The sequence below is a fragment of the Lonchura striata genome, chromosome Z (genome assembly GCF_050655825.1).
Source record: "Lonchura striata isolate lonStrDom1 chromosome Z, ASM5065582v1, whole genome shotgun sequence".
NCBI classification, from domain to species: Eukaryota; Metazoa; Chordata; class Aves; order Passeriformes; family Estrildidae; genus Lonchura; species Lonchura striata.
In genome coordinates this window covers 57,651,196-57,676,309 of record NC_140740.1, presented here as the reverse complement: position 1 = coordinate 57,676,309, position 25,114 = coordinate 57,651,196, and the positions used below count along the sequence as shown (strand labels likewise).

Below are 25,114 nucleotides of genomic sequence, written 5' to 3'. Positions count from 1 at the left end.
TGGTACTGGCTCTATCAGACATGGCAATAACTTCTGTTCTCACCAGAGCCACCACCAAACTCCAAAGCTCTCTCCAAAAAGTAAACTTTTTGAGAATTTTCGCTCATAATGGTGAGAGAAACAGCTGTTTGTTAAAAATTTCAGAAACATTCAGAGCAAATTTTTTCCCCTTTAAATCGTTACCAGTTGAAGTTTTCTTTATTGAATTATCCACTATTCTTCTTTGACCCAGAGAATATTGCCATCTCTGTGGATGATTAAATTGAGCATAATGTTTAAACAAAAGATTTAATTAGGGCCTCAACTTCAGAGGTTCTAAGACCTATGGTTGTTGCTATAAATGTTCAGCTCTTACTGTTAGCATGAAATTATTGTAAGCAAAAAATATGGGAATTGGCACACCTGAGAAAATAAAAAATGAAGTTTCTCATGTTTTTAGTCAAGAGGTGTATAGTTCTAAATCTCCAATTACTACTTTTTTTTTTTTTAATTTATTATCAGTCTATGGACCCTCAGTTCTTCCAAAAGGTAGATAACTTGTAGGGAAGCATATATATTGTGGGAAGGAAATCTGTCTAACACAAAGCCCTTGTTCTCTATAGAGGTATGAATAAGTATTTTAGATAGCAGTGTGCTAATCCCATGATAAATACACTTTCTCTTTTCTTTTAAAACCACATATTCTTTAAATCCTTGAATTTTTTTACAATATTTTGTCATTCTTTTTATTAAAGTGCAAATAGTAATTATTAGAAACTAAGTTACAGAAAGGAAATAAAAGAGTTATCAAATTAGTGTTATGAGTGTTTTCTTATATGGTGATATTTTTTTGACTTCATTATAGGTTTCAGAAGAAGCTCTGCATCAGAGCACTGAGGATGAAGAGCCTTCCCAAGGAATGGAGCCCTATCTTGTGCGGAGATTATCATCCCGTAACATTCAGCTTCCCCCACTGGCTTTCAGGCAGTTAGAACAGGCAGACTGGGATAAAAAGAATGATAATGAGACTATCCCAAGGCCCATGACTCTTCCACTGAGGATACCTCCTCTGATTGCCATTACAGCTGCTGAGTCCAGCAGGTAAGACCCAGTAATTTATTTATTCAAAATTTCCTGTGTCAGGTGATGCTGATGCTGCTTCTAGGAGAAAAGTTTATTTATTTTCTAAAGCCACTGAATGAAAAAGTTGAATAAAATGTCTGTAAATTTGTGCCTGACATGTGGTAAATGTGGTTGTAAAGCTTTTGGTCATATCTAGTAGAACAAACTCTAAAAAAAAGGTTTTTCTGAACATTATTAATACTTCATATTCCGAATGAAGGTTTCTGAAGGCTTGATTAACCATTTGTGATGATGAGGGAAGGAGGAAGTAGAGGATAAAAGGAACTTTTTATACATAGAATTTTAAAATTATACTACTTCAAAACTAGTTTCAAGAAATCCGGAGGGGATTTAGTCTGTCTTATATGTCTACATTATTTGCAACATAAATGGTTTGAAATTATTTGGTTATAGTAATTTCTATTGTAGTTTCTTCATATTAAGTTTGCGAACTTTTATAAAATATGTGAAAGTGAACTTTCCAGTTCTTATATTTTCTGATAACATATTATTTTCTGTCTTTATTTTCCAAAATATAAAGTGTTTAGTACGAAAGCTTTGCTTACAATGGTGAAGGCAGTATAGGTGTTTGGTGACATGATAATATATAAGGAAAAGTTAACATGAATAAACAGAGAGCTAAAATGAAGTACTTAAGAATTTTAGAACATATGTTCTGAGAGAATATTCTGAACAATGTAGTTATGAAAAGACTAGGACTTGCAGTACATGAGTAAACCCATAAGTATTCATTAGTGTGCTTAGCCAAAAAGACAGCTAGTATTAACATTGAATTTAATACCACTTCCTATGTCTTATTTCCTCCTAAATGCCTTTATTTTTTGAAGAAGTTAGACCCATTCTTGAAATATGCTCATAGAAATACTGACTACATCCACAAAAACATATAAACACTGAGATTGTTTACAAATGAAAATAGTATTTGGAGAGTTAAATGTAATGAAATGTAGTGTTGTTTTGTAGATAGGTTGATGTCTTTGTTTTTTGTTTTTATCCATGGAGTCTATGGAGAAGATTGCCTGAGATATGGAAGAAAAATAAGTGCAATGCTTCTAGTAACGACTAGAAAAAAAATAAGGTGTGATTCTGATGTGATACATCAGAAAGATTAGAAAGGAGAATGAAAAATATTGTCTGATGGAAGTACCTAAGTGATTATAAATTTCTGGAAACTGTTATTTTCTAGGCTGGATTTAAATATACCAGAGAAAGATACTTCTGAGGTTACTCAAATAACAAATCTAAAACATTGTGGTTACTATGCGTAGCTATCAACTGTACTCAGAGAATGATTATTTCTTTGAGAGGCTTCTCTGTGGGTATGAATCTCTCCTCAGCAGTAAGAGATAGCTTTGTACCCTGTCTATGCAATTTATTTCTGTGGTTGGTCGGAACATGTTTTGAAGCTGGACAAAACAAGATTTATTCTGAGAGTGACAGGGAAACAACAGACAGATTGAATGGAACTGCTAGGCTGTTTAAACAAATAAACTAAAGCTAAACACAACAGCCAAAGCAATTGTAATTTTGATCTTACTTTGTAATATAAAATCTTTAGCTTTAATGATTCTAAAGAGCAATTACAGTGATACAGGAAGAATATTGTTCAGGAAATTAAATTTCTCTAGATGTTTAGTGCTGTTTTTAAGTTGTTAGCTCTCTCTCAGCTATGAATTTCCTATTTACATGCTTATTATGCCAGCCAAACAGCTGGAGAAAGCCATCATATTATCTGTCTTCTCATCTGCATGAAAGTGCATAAACTTAGGGGTCTCATTATGTCTGTAGAAATGCAGCTTACCTCCCTTGCTTCTGAAACGTGCAGTTGAGGAAAGGGAATCAAAGTGTGGGTGTGACGATTCTCTGTTTTTAGTAGGTAAATGAAGGTAGAAGAGCATTTGGGTCATAGAAACTCATTCTAAAACAGAAGAATTTCACCATAGAAAACATCCTAAATTAGAAATGTATGGTTTTGGGAGAATATGCTAAAAGAATAAAAACATAACATTATAAAGCCCTTATGCTTTGATTTAAATTACTGGAATGCGCAAAATTAAAAATAGTTACATCGGATTTTTTTTTGAAATAAAATATACGTTCTATTCTTGGACATGCACATATGCATGTTTGTATACACAGGCTCCCATTTTCATTCTCCTTCTCTCTCTCTTTTTCTCTCTCTTTATGCTGTCACAGGATTGTTTCTAGTTGCATTAGCTTTGTAGAGCAATTAAAACAAAGTTTATATTAAAAAAAACAACTAAACTAAATCCAAACAGCAGCATATGTTGAAAGTTGGAAAACAAACTTTCAGTGGTGTTTTTCTTAATCTTTCAAACTTTGTAAGCTCTTATCCTTCTGATTTTGAGACCTCACAATACCTCGCCATTTCTTTCTAATTTCATTCCATGCATACATGGATCCAGATCCTTATTTTTTTCATACAGGTTAGACTGAGACTCTAATGAAGATCAGTGTGCTAAGATAAAAAATTTATATCTCCTACTGAAATATGACATGCAAAAATGCATATTGCTCTATAAGAACAAGTGCTTGAAAATTAGTAGGCTGACCCTGCAGCTGGCATCATCCTTACAATTATGAAATATAATAATTGCCAGATCTTCTAGAAACAGGCAGATAATTGCTTTTAATATGTCAATTCTTCCTTATTTTAATTTTAATTTTAATTTTAATTTTAATTTTAATTTTAATTTTAATTTTAATTTTAATTTTATTTCTGTTATATTTTATCATTTGTATTTATTTATGTTTATTTTTATTTCATAAATAATAACATGTACATATATGGAATATGTAATGTGATATTTTATTGTAAACTGGGATAGCTTGGCCAGTTGGGGTGTGGTGCATGCTTTGGCCAGTTTTCCTCAAATAACTATAACTAAATTTACCAATGGCTTTGATGTAAGCAACAGCTAAAATGACATTTAATATTGAATGCAGAGATAAGAAATGATTGATGGTAGAATGGTTTTGCTTTCTCCAAAGTAGCTGGTATTAAAATGATGGGGGACTGTTATGTATGGAAAGTTATTTATTTGAGAATATTTAAGGTTTTAATCTTACCTACTTTATAATAACTATTTAAAAATTTCCTTATCTCTGTATTTGACCAGTAGCTAGAGCTCCCACCTTGATTCAATACTCTAGCAAATATTTATATTATGTAGCATGTGTGATACTTTATTTTTGATTTCTTTTTTGAAACACTTGTACTGGTGATTTAGGGTAATTGATCAAATCTCTTTATAATGGTGGTATTGATTTGTCCAAAGCTCCATGAAATATGATGGAAGTCTATTCAGTCTCTTTTGTTCTGTGAACAATTTCTGCATTGTCTTACTCCAAAGAAGAAATGCTTATGAGAAGGTGGGATAGGACATGGCCTCTACTGAACATTGTGAATGACCATGGCACGTATACCTTCTCTTTCTATGGTACAGATCCAAGGTGTCAGGGACTGAAGTATTTCTTTGATTTGCCTTTTAAGAATATCTTTTTCAGTGAAAAAGGACTATCCCAGTTGTGGTGATTGTTGTGTCCCTGTAACATGTGACTGACAAAATTAGATGGAAAATGTCATGTTCATTGCATGTAAACTCCCGAAATAAGAGAATACCAAACACTTGAAGATTTCATTAAAAGCATTATATGAAAGCAAAAAGTGTTTTGTAATCAAAAAGTACTTAGAAAGGCTTTCATAACAAAAATACTTAAAATAATCCGGTGTTTCATTTAGTTTTCTGTGATTTGGTATGGATACTGTCTCTTCCTACTATTTATCCTAGTCTTTGTTCAGACATCATTGGAGAGAGATTATTATAATTGCACAACATAAAATCTATTTTAAATTGCTTTCGTATTGCTTATGTACAACTCAGAGTGGGCATATTATTGTGTTTATGAAACTCTAGGGAGCTACAAGAACAATTTACATGACAGCTAATTTCTGAAGTATCTTTTTTGCAATGTTCTTTCTGTCTTAATTTATGCTTTTCCTTAATTTAAGTTCTGTGGATTAGAAAGTTACTATACTGCTTAAAACTTCTGTGTTTTATTATCCACTAAAGAGGTAATCAACACTCTCTATACTGGAAATCAGGTAAAAACTTGATTTAAAATTATCCCCAGGCCCTTTCAAGATTAACTTAAATTTTTTAATATCTGTTTTTGAAAAGAAATATTATCAGATTGTTATTAGCATCATCACTGAAAGTTTGATGCTCTGATACAGAATCAGAGTCTAGTTTCAAGCTAAATATGTCTTAAGGCCTATCACTTGTTTGCACATTGTCTTTTTTGTGCCCAAGGAGTACCTCAAAGACAGATTTTGTCCTCTGTATTCAGAGCAAGAAAAGTTTTTTCAAATGTTAGAAACTGAAATATAGGAATCCTGAACCATAATTTTGCTGTTATTCACTTACTATAACAGTAAACTATTTTTAAAAGAACAGCTAGGATGCTAAATTTTTCTCATTGTTTTAAAGAAATAAGTATTAGTAAGAGATCATAAAAGCAATAAGATTTGACCATAGCTGAGTAACACACAACAAAAATAAAATCTGAGAAAATCTGCTCTTCAGGTTTATTTATTTGCAACTCAGTAGACTAGTGTATCTAGTGAAAATAAGTCAGAATTATGATTTAGATATTTCTTGAAGAGAAAGACAGAGAAAAACGGGAAAATTTGTTATTTCATTTATTTTTTAACTCAGATTTATGACCTTGAACCTACCAAGTAGTAACCTTACTCAGAAAGCTTCTCATGAGCTCTCTTCAACAGTCTGTGTTCCCTGAGTCACCTGCTAGTAAAGAATAATGAAGAGCAACACAAGAATTCTTAGTTCTTCTTTTTTATTCTTCTTATTTCTTTATTTTAAAAACATTATAAACATGAGAAAATCTTCATGATACCCTTGGGCAACCTTTCCAGTTAGTGAAAATGTGTTGTTTTCATTTTGCACACAAATGGGAAATGCAACTGTCCAAGGCTAAGGAACAAGACAGAAATCAAGCTATGAAGAGAATCTGAACATTTTTGACTCCTGTTTCTGTGTCTGCTTTATTCTACCTGTTAGTTGAGGATAGACCTTGGTGAAAAAATATGCTTTACATTTATCTCAACCTTTAAACTAAACCTGCTATGTCAAAGAGAATTTTATTGATCAGATCTTGGAAAGTTTTAAATTGTTAGTAGTAGGAGTTAAGTACATTATTGTTGTTATGCATCCAGACTCACATTGAACCTGTATCATACTGACTCAGTGACATCAAATTTCGACTGCAGTATCTGTTGTGAAGAAAAACATATTTGATTATTGTGGAAACTGAAACTGAGTCAACATTTGAGTGCACATTTCTTAGTGGGAAAAATTAGTGGGAATTTTGGAGGCTAAGTGGATGCTAGAAGCTTCAGTGTTTGTGGAATGTAAGCTTTGGCTTTTAAGAGACTCTTCTATTCTGGTGACCAGTGTCCATAATTTCTATAATGCTATATGGATCCTGGAATAATTTTGGAGAACAATATAAAAATAATTCTGTTGGTCAAGAGCTGCATTTTCTTGGTGTTAAAGAGATGTAAGAAAGCTGTGAAGATGGCAGTTCTTGTATCAGAACACTTACTTGCATAGTAGTAACTGAGGATAGTAGTTGAGGATAACTTCAGATGACACAATTAGCTCCAGCCCCTCAAATAAAAGGACTTTTGTAAACTTATGTCTAGTATTAATTGAAGTAGTTAAATATGATGCCAGGTGGAGGACATGGAGGACAGCAGGTACACAGTACCTGCTGTCCATTCCAGTCCATTAACTATTCTGAAATCCTTTTCAAAATTTGGAATTTTAATCAAATCTTGCTCTTTTAGTCAATGATGGTAAAATTTCTAATTTTTCCATTTAGTTACTTAATTATCTACATAGCATAAACTGGAAACAGATGTTACTAAATTGTGTATTAATAGTCTATGTGTGCATGTATTTTTTAGTTTAGGAAAGTATAATTTTTGTTAAAAATATGTATTTTGAAACAATTCCTTTCAAACAATGGTTAATCTGAAAAAATCTTAACAGTATGTGGCTCCAGAAACTTAAACCTAATTTGATCTTTCCCCACAGTGGATGGTATAGTCTCCTTCTCAAAACTTTGCTTTTGGTCAAGTTAAGGCCTGAGAACAGGCCTTGCCACGAGAATAAGGAAATGAAGGGTTGGAATACTTCAGCACTTTACACATCCTTTGTCACTTGGTTTGCTACTCCCTTCAGCAACAAGCCCATGCTTACCTTTTTCTTATTTTTTGATATGATGCACCTCTTTGTTACCCTTCATCTTAGTTTCCAGGTTCATCCTGAGTTGAGCTTTGGCTTTACTGGTGCCATGCCTGAAAAGTCAGGGGATATCTCAGTATTCTTCCCTCGAAATATTTCTTCTTGTACCACCAACGCTTCTTTTTCATCTCTATCAGAGGTTCACTGTTCAATAAATTTGGTGTCCTTCTATTGTTTCTAAGCCCTTAATCACACTTTATCCATTATACTAGAAGAAAGTGAATCAATGGCTGATTATGTAGTATTATAGTGATTAAAGTATTATTTTAATATTCAATTGTTGTTAAAGTCCTGTATGAATTCCATAAAAGGGGGAAGTGGTATTTTTAATATGACTATACTCTGTTCTTTGTTTTTGCATTTGCATAATTTTCTCTTTATTAAACAGAGTACAAAAGACTGTTTTCTTGTTCCATAGCTTATACGATTTTTTTTAAGGAGGCAGATTGTTTGCTAAATGACCCCTTTAAATGATTTCTCTTGATGATTCTTCTTAGTCTATTGAAAAGTCATCTGTTTAGATGGTTATTGGTGTCAAGGTCTACAGCTACAATGGCTCACCTTCTTAGGGATATTTCAGAAGTAAAAGACTGCTTCTAATGGGCTAAAGTTTCAGTGAGGTGGAGGAAGGCTGGGCATTCATTAACACAGCTTTACTTTCTGTACCATAAGTGGTCAATATATTCTATTATATTTCTTAAAAGATTTGTAATTTTCAGGTATTGTCTGGATTTTTTGGGTAGTTAATTAGCAAAGTAGTTATTTTCTTAAAATACTTTGGGCAGTCAGTCAAACTCCAACTCACACACTATTCAAAATTTTACATAATTGAACATAGTGAATCACCAATGATAGTGCAATGTGAAAAGTAATGCATAACACAATAATATCTTAATATTCTTCACTATGCCATATTTACATAAATTTAGAGATGACAAAAGAAATCAGAAAGCCTATCCAGATAGAGGAATACTTTTCACAAGAATTTTTTTCATGTTGGAAATTATTCTTTTACGTTAGCTTCACTAGTAAAAATGTGTTTGGCTCTCTCTGATTGTCATTTCAATCACCTTCACAGCAGCAGCATACAAACAAGACACTGGACTGCCAAAGGCACATAACGCTAAGGGGGGAAAATACCCCAAAACACTTCAAAAGAGTGATCCAGACAGCAGTTGTAGGTGAATCCAGCTTTTAGGACAATTTCATCCAAGGTGCCTTGGCCCAGAAGGATATGGCTGATTGTTGAGGGAGAGCACATAGCAGTTCAGAGGCAATTGGTGTGGTTGTATGAAGAATAATGCCTGGTCTCTGAGCTGCCAAAGCACAGGAAAGAGAAGCTCAAATCAGAAACATATTAATTCTGAGCATTTACATATTTCTATCAGTCTGTATGCAGAGTTGCTATTGTATGACCTCTGGTAAAACTGATTTACAGGTTTTATTGCCAATTGTGAGTCTTTCTCTAAATTTTCAAGTGACAAGGATTTGCACAGGCAAAGAAAGGCTGTGTAGGAAATCAAGAAGTTGTAAGCATTTCTTACATCACTTCAGTACAATTGTTTGGAAAGCAGCATTTGATCACATAACCTAGTAATTAGTAAATACAGTTCATAGTAAAATTGGATGCTATTTTATGTCCTTATTCTCTATATAACTTAAGCTATCCTTGGCTAAAAAATTCTCTGAGAGGGAAATGGGTGGAGTTTTAGGAGGTTACTTGCCTTTGTAAGTAAATAAATTACAGCTGTCCAGTTCTTTCTTTTGTCAGATATCTGCTTATGACCAGTGCAGGTTACATGATGCTGTCTAGAAGAGCTCTTGGTCTGGTTAAGTGTAGGCATTCCTCACAAAATGCATTGTAATAGTTTTTCTTTTTCTAGACCATGACCATCTGTTAATAGCATGCAGTTCTTCAGCTTGATTCTGCAGAAGTTTCATCCATGTTCAGACTATTGGTAACCATACTTTAACTAATACACAAGCATGCACATAGCAAGGCCTTAATTTGTTTTATAATTTTATCTTTTTAACATATTTTCAGTAACAATTCACATTACTATCAAATGATGCAGTTACAGTAGATTACAAATTACACTTTGTAACTTGAACATCCAACAGCTGTCAAGATTGATGTTTAAATAGCGTAAAATATAACACCCAAGTATATATATATATAATTTAGATAGTGGTGATAAGGAGTTTCACTTGTAGGATTACATGTTGTTTCAATGGAAAAAGAATTTGCATAATGTGAAAGTTTTTCCAAAATGTTAATTCATTAAATGAACTATTTTTGAAACTTTATTTAGAGAAAAAGATAATTCTGTATTCTTACTGATGAAACTTAATTTTCTTTTCACTATGGAGCAATTTTCAATTTAAATTATATAATCTCATATATATAACTAGGTATAAAACTTAAATTGAGAAAGTCAGATTTTAATTGATTGAATTTATTTATCAATTATTTTATTCCCATTTAAAATAATAAAGTAGAAAAATCATAGAGCAGAAAATGAATAATATTCCAATTTGTAACATAGGGGAATAAATAGGATCTTCTGAAAACAGAAAGTTGTTTTCCTTGCATTTGTAACCAAAATGATACATTGAAATGATCCAGCATAGAAAGTGATCTCCATGTATATATTTTACACTAGGTGTACTCTCTGAGAACAGATTTTTAAGTAAATTCATTCAACTGCTAACTTTATTTTTCTGTTTCTAGTTTAAGGCTTCATATTATCTCCCGGTTTCTCTGTCACATCAGATAAAGACTGGACATTAGGTCTCTGAAAAGAAAATTAACCAGATCCTCTTCAGAAAAATAACCATAGTTTATCTTTCCATAAAATCGTCTTCTTTAAAAGACATGAAATCTATAAAGTGGAGATTAAAAGAAAAAATTTCAAAACTATTTTGAAAAAAATGTATGGATAGTTTTTTGCTATTGTTATAGGAAAGAAAGTAGAGGTGCTAAGCCATGAAAGACTGTGACTCTGGTTTTACCTCTTCCCAAGCAGTAAATAAATTTTATGTGATATTGTTCTTAGGTTTGTTGCTTTAACTTCTGGGTACCTACCTACTCCATGTGATAGAATACGATCTGGTTGGCTGGTATTACTTTCAACAAAATAAGTTTCTGCGCAACTAGATGATGGCTAGATAATAGTTTTATTCTGTTCTCTCTTGCCCCATCCCTTTTCAACTATAATTTTCTTTAATTCAAAGGTAACTCTTTTCTTTTTTCTGATAGAGGGGACAGGTTGATTCATTACAACAGCTTGATGATGAGAAAAGTGTGATTAGATGGATACAGAACCTCACAGCCCTTACAATTAAATGTTTCATTATGACACTCCATGGCCATATCAGATCAAACATATCAGATATATCTGCATATTCTTAACAAAAAATAATTTTTGATAGCTGTATAAGACAATAATTTTGTAAGCTGTGTGAAAAATCCATTGAACAGTAGAATTTGAGACATTGCAATTGAGATAAATCAGCAGTGTGGATTTTCAGCAGCTTTTATCTAGTTTTGTATACAAGCAATTGGATTTTTATGACAACTTTGAAAATCTGAGGGAGTCGTGTCTTTCTCTGACTGCAATCATACTGCAGCATTTCCTCCCTTAGCTTCGTTCTCTTGATCTGCTTCAACTCATGTCTTCTTTCTCCTCCAGATGTCTCCATTCCTATGGATGTTTATTATATTCCCCATGAACTAATACAACATCTATTAATCACACATATTCTGCTTTTCTTAGCCTGCCACAATGTAAGAGAGTTCTCTTTCATGTTCTGTGCCAGTTTTGAAACTGTTTCTTATCTTTGACAGAAGACCTGAGTTCAATATGCTTCAAAGTGATTACCACTGGACCCAGGCATGATTGATGGAGCACCTTGAGTAGACTGCATACAGTAACTTACAAAATGTGTATCAGTGACTTATGCTACACTGAGCACTATGGTTTCTAAGATATTTTATGTTAAAAACATTATCTAATTCTTTATACTATTGGGGGAAATGAATTGTCAGGTTTTTCATAGGTAACATAAATTAAATGGGAATAGCACCGCTTGATATATATGTAGAGAGAAAACTATTGCAAGATATTCAATAAACAGAAGTAAAGCTTGATGTCATGCTAGAATTTTCCACAGTCAAATGCCTAATCATATTTCACATTTGCAAAAGTAAAGCATATGAAAAAAATTCTTAGCCAAATATTGCTGTTGATATGCTTCATTTTTTATGTATGCATGAATCAGTAGCAATTGCTCTTCTGCATCAAATGTGAGGATATAATTGTGTTTTTGATTCACAGATTAATAGGTGTAAATTCTGGCAATATCTATGCTTTTGACATGTTTATGTTTGATGCTAAAATTTCTTGATTTAGAACATTTAGAAGATTTAGAAGAATTTTGCAAAGCCTGATTCTTCTGCATGAAGAGATGGTGGCAAAATCCTTTTTAATTAAGTGGTGACAGGATGTGGACTACACAGAGGTGTTAAAAGCTGTGTGGGAGATTAATATAAAGACATCAGTAATCTGGGGTTTTCTCTGGAATAGTTCCATAAATTTAGGCTTAATTGAAAATAGAGGAAAAAAGAATCTTAAGATTTTCTCAGTTAAATAAAAATTGCATGCTAGATAGCAATTATTTAAAAATGCAATAGAGCTATGATATTTTTAATGTAGTAGAGGAAGAAATCACACACAAAAAAGAAGGAAATATTTTAAAAGCCTTTAAACCTCTAATATAAAGATAACAACATCAGGCAAGAAATGTTTGGTTTTCTGTAGTTTAAAAATCTTTAAGCTCTTCATTGACATATTTATATTTCAGGTGATTTTACTGGTTTCCTGGATAAAGCAAAGATTACATGTGAATTAGAGAAGATTTACACAATAAAATAGAAGTTGCCAACCTGAAAAACCACCTCATCCCTTCAGATGAATATCCTTAAGAGTTATATTTCTTTCAATATTAGTTAATACTGAATTTGTATTTCTAATGAAAGTTTTCCACAGTTCTGATGACCTGGCCTCAGAGGATTCTTCTTCTTGCCAAATGCTTTAGTATGTAATCAGACCATGTCTGTTGTGGGTTTTGGGATCTCCATTACTGTCAATAGAACCTGAGCATCCCGAATCCCAAGTCAAATGTAAGTAGCATTTCAATTATAGGCTGAATTTAAGAGCCATTATTCCTTAGATATGTGCTTGCTCTTGCATAACACCTGTTGGCAGATGTGAAATCTGTAATTTACAAGAAAGGTGAGAAATTTCTAGGAGTCTATATGTATAAAAGTTTCCCATTTACTTGAGGACAGTGAGTTCAATATTGTGTTGTTTTGCCTAGACTTGATGCACTTTGAATTTTGAAAATAAAACCTCCCCTAAAAAAGCTCCAGCAATAAAAAAAAAAAATAAAAATTGCTGGGAGCAGTCTATCAAAACCCAGGTAAAGACGAGAAACATACCTTGAAGTGTCTTGAAAAAATGCAGGAATAAATTTTTCAAGTTATTTTAAATATTGATCAGAAGTAGCCTGTGATGACCAGGACAGCAATGTCAGAGAACATGTATTAAAGAAAACTGAAATATAATTGTAGTTGCAATTTTCAAAAAGCATTTGAGGTTTCTGCTTCTCAGCTTAAATATCATTGGCAGCAGTGTAACTAAAAGTAATTGAAGTCAGAGAACAGACATCCAAGCCTCAAACTTTTTAATTTTAATTTGGACCTTTGAACAGCTGCACTTCAAATGACAATAAATCTTTGCACTTCAGTCTCTGTCAGCATAGTCAATTAAATAAAAAATTTGCTAAGCCTCTGTAGAATGTTTTCCAATGAACCTTGATGATAGTGCAGGACAATAGAAGTAATGTAGTCCTCTAATACAGTAGTAATTGTTACTTTCTTTTGCACCAATTCATTAGATGCTATTAACATTGCAATGAGAAAAAAAAAAAAAATGTGTGCTTTCTTTTGGCTTTATTTAGCCAAAAGAAATTTTAGCTTATTTAGAAATCCAATAAAAACCAAACCAAAACAACTTTTTATTGATTATTCATTTGATTCCAGGTGGTAGGACTAGGACCTTTAGCACAGGGAATTCAGTAATTGTTACATGCTTTGTTTAATTAAAAAATAAAATTAGTTTAAATAATATCAATAGCTTAGAAAAGTTATGATATAAATAGCCTGCACTCTAGAAAAAAATTTGAAGATGTTTGGAGAAAACTTCTCCCTGTAAAAAACACAGAAAGTCAAATTTGTAAGCCAAGCTTGAGCGTGGTATGCCATTTGCCAAGAAGCAAGGTGAAGACAAGCAAAGAAATCTCTTGGAAAAGCTATACTACCATTTTCATACATTTTGTCAAAGCTAATAAAAGGTGCATGGAGTATGGCTGAAGTAACCTGGAGTACCAGAAAACTGTGATGAAAAATAGTAAATTATATTGTTGAAATTGTTTAAATTAATATAATTTCTCCTAGCATTTTCGGTATGAAAGATCAAGACCTGTATGATACTTAATAGCTAGATAGTTATGTAACACAAATGTATCTGTTATTCAGTGCACTTAACCAAGAATTAGGATGGTATGCCACAACACACTGAAGAGTTCAAAATGCTTTGGAAAACAGCAGGAATATTTTTAATACCAGTAGTTGGTGAAAGAGAATGAACTGAGAATATAAAATTCACTTAGAAGTTATAGTGGATTTTTTTCTCTCAATCATTTCAAGTGAAATTTCCCAACACTACCAGTTTTATGACAGCATTTACTGTCAGCAATTATTTCTGTAATAAAAGCAGTAAGTGGATTACAATTTCTTACTGAGCACTATCTCTCAGTCAGTCAAATCATGAGTGTTGAGCTACTGGTGGTGGCTTTTACTTCAACATTAAATGAATATTAGCTATCCGTCATGAATAAGATCAAAAGTGATTATTTCACCACGTGAATGATCAGTGGTGCTCAAAATCCTAATTTTCAAATGTTTGGGGTGTTTGATTGTATCTAAAACTCATGTTTTAATGAAACCATTTTTTGTTATTTCACATTGCAAGAAAATAAGCCAGTACTTAATTTATTCTCTAAGTAGATACTGCAGTATTTGTTGCTTCCTACAAGGATATAGATAACACACATAGTTTTGGGAAAGCAACATTTTATGTGCATGGAAAGGTGCTATTTTGCTCATGAATACCCTTGTGATACTGAACATGTGAAGTCTTTCTTTAAAGAATTCCCTATTAAAGAAATATTGAGATGTATAATCTCCAAATCACCAGTAACAAAAATGGAAATATAAATTTTTCCAAGAGTTCCCCCTTAATTGTGAGGTGTTGATCACATTCTAACAATAGAAGCTGGGCATTGATAGTTTCCAGTATCCTTGACCCCATCTTAATCCCTTTTTGAGTACAAAATGAACACATTCTGATTGCAGTGGTCCATGTTAGTGCAAGCAGGATGTAGTACAGTGCTCTAAAAGACATTATAATTTCTAAGTCTCATATTGCCTCTGGAAAGCTAATGATGAGCTAGAGGAGAAGCAGGGCAACAGTGCTTCAGTTAACACTGACCCAGGAGAGACACAGCTGGGAGTGATTTCAGAGTTTCACTCTTTGTCATTGCTACCTTGGATAGTGACAAACTGGCTAGCATCCCTATAGGGTTTATAAATTCTGCAAATATCAAGCAGAAGCTCAAATTTCTGTTTTATTTTTTTAGAGGACAGAAAAGTATGTTTTAATAATTCAATCTTTATTTCTCTCCATTTGAAAACACTGATGAGAGGAAAGAAGGAGGTGAAGAGATTGGGTGGGTGCTAGCTGAAGTGGTAAGACCAGATAGCATACTCCAATACTTCTGTAAAAGAAGTAATTTGAAAAATGTGGCATTTTGCTATGCAGTTACCTATGGGATCCTTTGCATTTGTCTCTGGAGGGCAGTACTCTTCTTATGCAAGTGATTAATTCAACAAAAGTGACAGAATTTTAAGCCAATGAAGTTTCATATTTTCAGAGTATAACTAAGCCTAATATATTACAGAGGCTTCAGGCAAGTACTGCAAATTAAATAATATTCATTTGTAGCTCAAATATGAGCTGAACAATCCAAGTTTCAATGAAGACAACAGAAAAACCTCCTGGTGATTTTAGTTGGAGGACTGTCAAACCAATATGATCTGAGCTCAGAAAATAAAGCCATTAATAGCACCAGGGTATTTCAGCAAGTATAACATGACAACTGACAATTTAGATTAATAATGCTTTAAACCCTTATTTAGTCTTGAACTTAACATTCTTCCGTATAGATCTTTACTTTGAAAAATGACAGAAGGAAAATTAAATTGCCAATATTTACACTCACACACATTAATAGGTGCTACTTTCTCCTTTATCCTTCATTTAAATAACAAGTAATCCATTGGTGTGCAAAATTAAATTTTATTGTTCAAATTCTTAACATTTTTGATTCACAAAAAAGAAGTAATAAAAGATGTTTTAACTGGAAATTAAATTTGTTAGAAAAATTACATCTACATGACTTGCTTGCTGAAGAATGATTTATTTTTAAAAAATGACCAATCTTTATTCTTGAGTATATAATTAAAAATACGAAGTTTCTCCTCTGTTATAGATTTTTACACTTTAAGTAGTTTCAATACATTATATTTTAAAATTTTGGTCTGTATCTGACAAAGGTAAGATTAGGTACATATTAAATAAGTCTAGTAACAGAAATATATGATACAGATGAATGTAATTTTATTCTCAATGCTGTTTCCAAGAAGAAAATAAACTCTATTACTCATTCTAATGATGGTTATAGAATCTATTGCTTTATTTAGAAGTACAGATAAAATGAGATAACATATATTTTCAGGAGGACTTGAGTGTAATTAACCAGAATCTATTGCATGAACCTTTCCATTCATTTGCCTTCTTACTACCTGAGAACAGTCAGCCAAAATACATGTATTTCTATTCCTGCAAAGTGACAACTTTAAAACTAATTTAAAAACATTTTTACTTTTTCCTTGTGTCTTGCTTAATAAAGTTGAAGACTGTTAAACCGTTAAAGCTGAGTGAGAGCTTAAAGAAATTAAAAAGGTGAAGAGAGAAAAGTATCTAATTAAAAGAGTTGTTTTAATATTAACCCAATCAGAAATATTGAATATCAGAATAATAGAAAGGACCCCTAGAACTATACTTTCTAAATAAATAGCTTATCTATCTTTATTCAAAAGCTCAGTTTTTACCAGTTAGAATTTAAATTTTCTAGCAGCTTTAAAAAGAGATTGATGAAAATTTTAAATCATGCAAAACTCACCTGCCTTGGATTTTGCCTGGAATGCTCCAGGTTTTGTGGTTTTTTGTAAGTTTTTGTCCTAATGTTTGTTATTTCAGTACAGTTTCATGGTGTTTGGTTTTTTGTTTTTTTTTTTTTTTTTTTTTTTTTTGTTTTTTTTTTTTTTTGCCAAGAATTTAGTGCAACTAGGTTTAAGAGGTTTTTTTTAACTGGTGGACTTTTGTGTTTGTCAGAAGTCAGAGTAAAATCAAGAGGATTTCAAGTTGTGCAATAATGTGTTACAGAAATGAAAGGCTCATAAACACCTAAAATTCGAAGTCACTATTTTCCATACAAGTGTAAACCTAAAAAAAATATTTCGGATGCCACTCATGGTCCTCTGTCTGAAGTGAGCAGATCAGTAACTCAACTGATAGTGTAACAGAAACTGCACAAGTATCTTTATACTTCAAACCCTGTTTAGAGTGTGTTAAGTGCTCAATTAGTGATGTTATTTTGTGATCAATGGATGATAAAGAGTAGCTGTATTATCTAGGAGCTGCTTTGGAAAAAAGTTTCAGTCAGTGTAGCAGCATCTCCTATTGATACATAAAAAAGAAACTCCACAGAGGCTGTCCTAGGGTTTATGCTTCGTTTAATCTGCTCTTGTGGTACAGTGAAGAGGAAATGGGAAGAGCACTAACTGTGCTAAATGCCTCCTCTCATTCTTGTGCTATCCAACTGGTGAAATAATAACCGCTGCTGTTGTTTCCTACTCCAGCTGCAAATCAAGGCAGTCAAGTAAATGTTAAGATCTGTCCCCTTTTGCGTTCAGTAATTATATAGTGCTAGGGAGAACTGAGCATTTTCAGCATGCTTCTGAAATAGAGGGAGTCTTCGTTCACTGCTCCAAGTGGGAGGTTACATGAAATTGGACTTAGTGGGTGCAAAATACCTTTCATCTCAGTCAGCTCAGCTTGTCATCAGTAGAGCCCTGCACCAGTCTGGGGGTGTCAAAGCCCAGGCTTTAGCTTTGTTGTCCATGTAGCTGCACTATCAAATACTTGGTTCTTACATACTTGACTTATTCTAAACTACCTGGGTAATAGGAGAGAGTTGGCTTTGTATGTCAATATATTTCTCTGCATATGGGTTGTGATGAATGTATTGCACTGGACTAAACTCAGTGCATTAATGCATAAAGCAAGAATACAATCTATACAGAAAAGCTATGTTTTTACAATTGAAATGTCAATAAATGCAAAGAAACATCCTCCTGGTATGTATAAACTCCATAAGAAATAGAAATTGTGCGCTTACATTGTTAGCTTTGGGTTTATATTCAGATTTTGAAAGGTATGTAGTACTTTGTATTTTAGCAAATACTTACATGGATATGATTTCTCTTATGCTTTATATTATAAATTAATTCGGTATCTATATCACTGATTCTAAGTAGATCTTTGAATTCATTGTGACTGAACACAGGAAAAGTTGAAAAACACTAAAAAATATTTATAGGGTAATAAATTAAGTACTTTAATTATAGTTATATATAGAAGACAGCAGATAAGATAGCTAATCAGATTGCAATATTGTTTTGGTTTTTTTTTCCAAAAATGGAAAGTATTATTCCTCACTTAAAAATATATCAAAAATAAATCCCTATGGAACTACCTACAGGAATATCTTTCATAAACTGAAAAACCTGTCTTCTTAATACATGTAAATAATCAAACTTGCATATGTTTATAGTTCTAGATTAATCCCCTCTATATCATGTTAATAGTAATTTCAGTAGAATTAGATTATGGAGTTGTTCCATTATTTAGAAAAGGCACTCAACATGTAAAGACTATGGGTTGTTAATTTCTTTCTGTAGTAGTATTTCAGAATACATATTGAATGTCTTAGTCTTAGTTTTACTGCCCCTTATTTGCAATGGCAAAGAAGTTTGTGTCATGTAAAAAACATTCTACAAACAGATTGCGTGATACCTATATGAGTATATTATTGCAATATTTTCTTTTTCTAGCATTTGAAGTCACTCAACTAATAAAATATTCTATATTTATTCAGTCCTCTACTTTTTAAAGCACTCATTTTTTCCTTTTTAATAATTCATGCTTTCTGTTGAAAGATCATCATTCTGTTACAGAATGATGATCTGCTGAATTCCTTTTACATTGCTAGCAGCAGGAATGTGTTTCTGTCTTATGAGTCAGATGTGATACAAAAATTTATATGAACAGCTAGTGACTCTGCACTGTATCTGAAATTCAATCTTATTGGACTTAAAAGACCTCAGTGAATATGTAAAATATGGTACAGTTTCTTAAATGCAATTGCGCTGAATTACAACAGGACTAATATCAATGCTGAAGTCAGTGGTGAATTCTACTGAACAAAATGTACTGTCATCTATGTTCAGGTGTTACCATTGTTTCTTTTGTTGTAGAGATGATGCAAGTTATTTCCTCATATTTTACCACTGTTTACAAGGTCTGTAAACTATTAAAAAAACATCTTCTCTGACATGAAGTGGGGGGATACTGTTAGCTTCTTAATTAAATAGCTGAATGATTTCTTTCTAATCAATTCTAAACTGATACTGGTTATCGCCTTAATATACTGTTGTCTCCTTCAATTATATGTTTTCATCTCAATTTTGATTTTTTTTCCATTGCAGTTAGGTAATATATTTCCCTTATATTTTTGGCCAAAAGTACTGTGTGTCATTATTATGCCAGAAAATGAAGGTAAAAAATAAGAGGATCCCCATTATTTTTCTGAATGTCAGAACTACTTATTTTTAGTGCAATACTGTCACAATTGTCTGTTAAGAATTTTAGTGCTGTTCTGAAGGAGTAAGTGATATGGCAGTTTATCTAGTACACTGTGAATACTAGCACCATCAGCTGAAGAGAGCCTTGAAAATATTATCAAAACCTTTGTAAACAAATCTACAAAAGCAAAAGGAATTGTTATTTTTTGAGAGCAATTCTTTCTATTATTCTAAGTACTTCTTGAAAGCCAAGGACATGCTTTTAAAAAAGTATTTTGAAAGGCTAAGAATAACATAAAATGGCATGCTCTTACAAGGTAAAATGTTACATTTTATTTTATGAATCTTTGTGCATTTTGTATCATGTACACAGGAAGCTCTGGTAAGGCCAGGCTCTCAAGCTGGGTGTGGCTGGAGAAGTAGTTATATTTGAGCCTCAACTCACCAAGGAGTTCCCAGTTTCTTGTGAGGAGGCTCAGGCATGTTCTAGGAAAATGAAAGAAAGGTATTCTTTTAAATCATTTTCAGTTACAATTCTCAAATGTAGACTGTTCTATTGCTATTGAGTCATCACCATACTTAGTGCTTCTGAAGACTCTGTGTGAAATAAGCTAGGCAAGTAAGAAAAAAACTAGTGTTGACTTCATATATAAAATACTGACAAAAATATTATACTCTTCTCTTTTTATTTGTCTGTTTGTTTGTTTTTTAGATAAAACTACTAGCTCCAAATTATTTATTGTATTTTGCAGGGAAGTATAAATATTTTGTGTAAATGTTGTTTATGCCTGGTCTTAGCTGGTGTATAAAAAGCTGGTAATATAAATGATCTTTTTAAAATTTACATACAAAGATTGGTAGGTTAAATGAAATTCAGATATTTAAGAGTATCTGAACATATTTATACTTTTTTACATATATTTTATACATGGCCTTTTTCCTGTGCCTTGTCTTGTGCCGTATGGTGCAGATTCTATTTGTGTGAAATAGAATGTTGCTAATATTCTAGTTGTGTTTTTTTGACGAAGTTTTTGAAAAACACTTTGTAAATACAGAACCACACTATCTTTAATACTGTAAAATAGGCATTCAAATGAAACACACCAATGCTGTTATTAAAAAAAGAGACTACTTTTATGAAGTCTCATTGGCATAAAAGTGCAGTAAGGTTCCTGCACAAGAAAAAGGCACACAAATACAATCCACTAGAAACAGAAAAATAAAATAAAATAAAATAAAAAAAAAACAAAAACCAGTCAACCAAAAAAAAAAAAAAAACAAATAAAAAAAAAAGAATTAAGAATTCATGTAGATTTCATGATTAATTCTAATACAGTACTTCAGCTTATACTTGTGCTACTATTAGTAGTGACATTTTATTGTACAGGCCTTGTAATTCTGCTGTACTTTCTGTGTTTCTCAGAGACAATTTTTTTTATTTAAAATGCTAATATGCTTTGATTACCTGTCTAATTGAATTTGGTGTCTAAAACATTAGGCAAACTCTGAAAATATTAGATTGGATGGGAAATACCAAACTCACATATAAGTTCATTGCCAAAATGCAATGCCAGTGTCAAACCAAAGGGCATCCATGAGGATGCCAGTTGTTATCTGTGGAAAGTGATGGTAATTAAGGGAAATCCCTGTCAGCTGGGAAAAGGTCATTGTTACACCCACTCTGAAGAAAGGCAAGAAAAATAATGGAACTACTACAGATTTACTGATCTCACATGTGTTGCTGGAAAGCTCCAAGTGAACTTCTAAATGTATTTTCTAAAGGCAGGAAGATAGATAGGACTACTCAAATTTTTACCAAAGATGTTTAAAATAATGTTTGTTTGACCTGATTGTGTTCCATTATGAAAAGACTGTTTGGGATACAGAACAGTGGGTGTAACACACCTTCAGTTTAGTAAGGATTTTGAAATAATCCCTCAAAACATTGTCATTTTGAAAGTGAGGAAGTCTCAGCTGGATGAATGTCAGGAATGGTCTTACAGAAGATGGCTTGCAGGTGGAAAATCATACATCACCAGACCCCATGTTGAACTGTAGAGTTTGGCACCCAGACAGGATAACCTGAAGCACAGGCTAGCAAGTGACTGTCTAGATTATGGCCCACTGGATCTGGGAGCTTTAGTGGACTGTAGGGTGGGTAACAGCTGAACAGTGCCCTTTTCATCATAAATAAAGCAAACTATGTGCCAAAGTAACTGCACGCAGTGGTTGAATGGGAATGCTGGGAACCCAGAAGAGGCTACGAGGATGGCCAAGGGCACATGACCAGTGATGAGTGCTTGAGGGCCTGGTGTGGAAGAAGTAAGAGGTAAACTAAAGGCAGCCTGCAGCTATGGGAAGATTAGTTGAAAAAGACAGCAAATTTAAGGTCTTGTCAGTGCTGTTTAATGAGGGGCAAGGGCCCCTGATTGGAAGGTTCAGATTGAACATCAGGAAAATTGTCTTCATTAGGGATGTGGTGAAGCATCAGATCAGATCATCCACAAAGGCTGGTGAATTTCTGTTGAAGAGTTTTGAGATTCAGAGAAAGCTGTAGCTGATGTGATCTAGTGTTAATGATAACCCCATTATGAACTTGAGGTTAGATTGGACAATCTTATGAAGGCCCTTCCAAATGGCAGTTCTGTGATTCTATGCAATTATAGCACAACTGACCACAGAAGTTTTGCCTAATTTTAAGGTAGAGGGAACTAACAATTGTGAAATACAGTCCCCTTGCAATATCCATCTAGAGGTTAACAAGGATTTCTCTTCCCAAGTTATTTCTCTTCTCTGAGTTTTTCACAGAATTGCATCCTATATGTCTACATTCTATGATGCAATTATCCCCAGTGTTACCTTTTGAGTATAATTCTCTCCTGTTATCTGACTTGAATCTTTCTCTTTTCATTGCCCCATTTTTTCTCCTGTACATGCTGTCAAAACTGACACAGCCTTACACAGCTGGGAAAATGGTAGCATCTAAGATGTCTGGCTTGTAAATAGTCTTAGATGTTCTGGATAAAAAGCAGGAGAACTTGACAAATGTGAGCTCAAGTTCAAGTTTCCTTCAATGGAAGTACTACTTTGGCTCTTTTGCAGTACTTATAATATTTATTTAAAATTATTATTTTCTGGGGTATTTTTGCTGAAGCTAACAGTTTTTAGGGCAGGAGAGAAGACCTGAAGGGATGCTATGTGATTACCAGGATTATCTATGAACTCATGACTCAAAAAAACACAGGCTGGGAGTTTTGCCCAACAAAACCTTGTATTTACATTTTTGGAGGGTGAGTCAATTTAAAGAGCACTGTATGTTTAGAAAAGAAGTCTGACTTTTAAGATGGAGAACAGAAAAAAAGTGCATCAATACATTAAAGAGTTGTCGTAAGTGTACTTTTGCATTAATGAAAAATTAAGTTCAAACAAAAAATTATGAGGATTAAAATGATTGTAGACCTGTCATGGAAAGGGAAGATTAAAATGATTGTAGACCTGTCATGGATTGGCAAGACCAATTTTCTGATTGAGGAAGTAGAAGTTGTGCATGAAGCTAATCAGAACAGTCTAACAGTCTAACAGTCTAACACTGATTAGAAGAAAATGTATGTTTTTGTAAAGCTACTGTAGGATAGATAGTTTTGCAATGCTTTCTTACTATGGATTAGTACTGCTTAGTACTGATACTCTGGCAAACAGAAGGACCAAACAAATTAATATTAATAGTTTTCAAATGAACACTTGCATGTGTCCTTTTCATATTTTATCAGGAAGGTGGAGATAATAATTTTGACCTGAATAACAACTGCTAGATTTTGTAATATTACCATGAAGAACAAATATCAATGTTAAAAAAAAGTAACTTAATAAAATGCAATTCCCTTCCAGTGTGAATTATTGCTTGCACATGAGCACAAAAGAATTTGAAATGCAAAACTAATTAGAAAGATCTCTTTAGTATGAAGTTCCTGTTCTGCAGATTTTAACCTTAAATAATTTTTTCCCGCGGCAGTTACAAAGTCCTGAAGCCAGTGGTATGTCATATAAAAGCTTCTCTGTAGCAGAAGACTCAGCATCGCTATAATTAAACCTTCCTCGCCTTGATTTGCAGCCAGTCTTACTCCTTGCGGGGAGGGAGCTTACTCATCAGTGAAGACAAGACCAGGGGAAGGCTTCAAGTTGGGAAACACGATTTCTGAACCTGATGCGGACTGGAAGCACGATATAGGGAATAAGGGGTGGCGGGAGGGGGCCGTTTAAGTAATGAGAACCCATTTTTAACCCACCTCAAAGTTCTCGGTGAACATGGGCGTGAGCAACTTTGCCACCTGCCGTCGTCCGGCAGCGAGAGTCCCTCTGGAGGGAGTCCTGTCCGGCCAGCAGCCACGGCCTCGGGAAGACAGGCGCGCCTCAGGAGAGGCGGGCTGCAGCATCAGCTGCGCTGAACCCCTCCTCGTTCACCCCGGTCCCACTGCCACCCCGCGCCCTGTCGGCATCCTCGTCGCGCCCCCTCCCGTACACCGCAGCGCTCCGCGCCCACTGCCCCCTGTCGGGTCTGCTCTCCCCCGGCTTTAAATATTTCCGAGCGGGATGCCGGCCCCTCCTCTCCTCCTCCTCCTCCTCCCCCTCTCCCCGCCTCCCCTCCCGCGGAGCAGTCAAGACCCGGCGGCGCGGCTGCCCCAGCCGCTCCCACAGTCGGGCGAGGGGTGGCGCGGCAGGAGCTGTCCAACTTTTCAGCACAGTTTCTCGCCGCTGCCCGCAGGAAGGCGGCAGCCGCCGCCCCTGCCCGCCCGCCCGGCGCGGCCCGACCGCCGGCAGCATGGAGGCAGAGAGCAGCAGCGGCTTGACCGCGATGCCCAGCGGCAGCGACGGCGGCAGCGACGGCAGCGGGGGTCTCAAAGCCCCGAAGCATCTATGGCGGCAAGATCAGCACTACCCACCGCAGCTGCGACAGCACCAGTTCCTCCAGCACCAGCAGCACCCCGGGCAGCCGCCGCCGTCTCCCGTCTCGCGGGGCCGCTGCCTGGCCGGGGCTCGCGTCAGGCACCGCGGCTACTCCGACACGGAGCGGTACCTCTACTGCCAAGCCATGGACCGCGCCTCCTACGCCGTAGAGACCGGCCACCGGCCCGGCTTGAAAAAATCGCGGATGTCCTGGCCCTCCTCCTTCCAGGGACTCAGACGGTAGGAGAGGGCTTGGCCCAGCGCTCCGGCCGCGCGTGTGGGGGTGCGGCGGAGGAGCGCCGCTCCCGGCCGCGGGGACGGGATTCATCGGCGGCCGCTGAGGGGCGGGCACCATGGGACCCCTGTCCTGCCGGCCTCGCTTCCCGCTGTGGCAAGGATAAGGAAGGGGCACCCTGCGGTTGCGGAGGCTGCGAAAGGGAGGGGGGCTCGGGCTGCGCTGCCGTGCTGGGGCCCCGGACCCCGGGCTGGGACGCTGCAAGGAACCCCCGGTCAGGGCTCGCCCGAGGCGGGCGTGACGGGGGCACGGGCGGCGCCGCGTGGTCCCGCACACGCCTGTCTGTGGGTGGAA

General features: G+C 35.0%; 1 protein-coding gene across 9 annotated transcripts in view; it reads left to right on the top strand.

Annotated features, from left to right (window-relative positions):
* Positions 1-25,114, top strand: part of PDE4D (phosphodiesterase 4D) — a 530,620-nt gene that overhangs the window by 157,584 nt on the left and 347,922 nt on the right. For 8 of the 9 annotated variants that reach the window (XM_085566236.1, XM_085566237.1, XM_085566235.1 and 5 more), the window contains one exon: positions 845-1,080. In XM_085566236.1, coding sequence (XP_085422362.1) covers positions 845-1,080 — 236 coding nt within the window. Of the gene's footprint in view, positions 1-844; positions 1,081-16,942; positions 24,766-25,114 lie in introns of those variants that run through there. The other variant, XM_021534338.4, reaches the window with a different exon arrangement.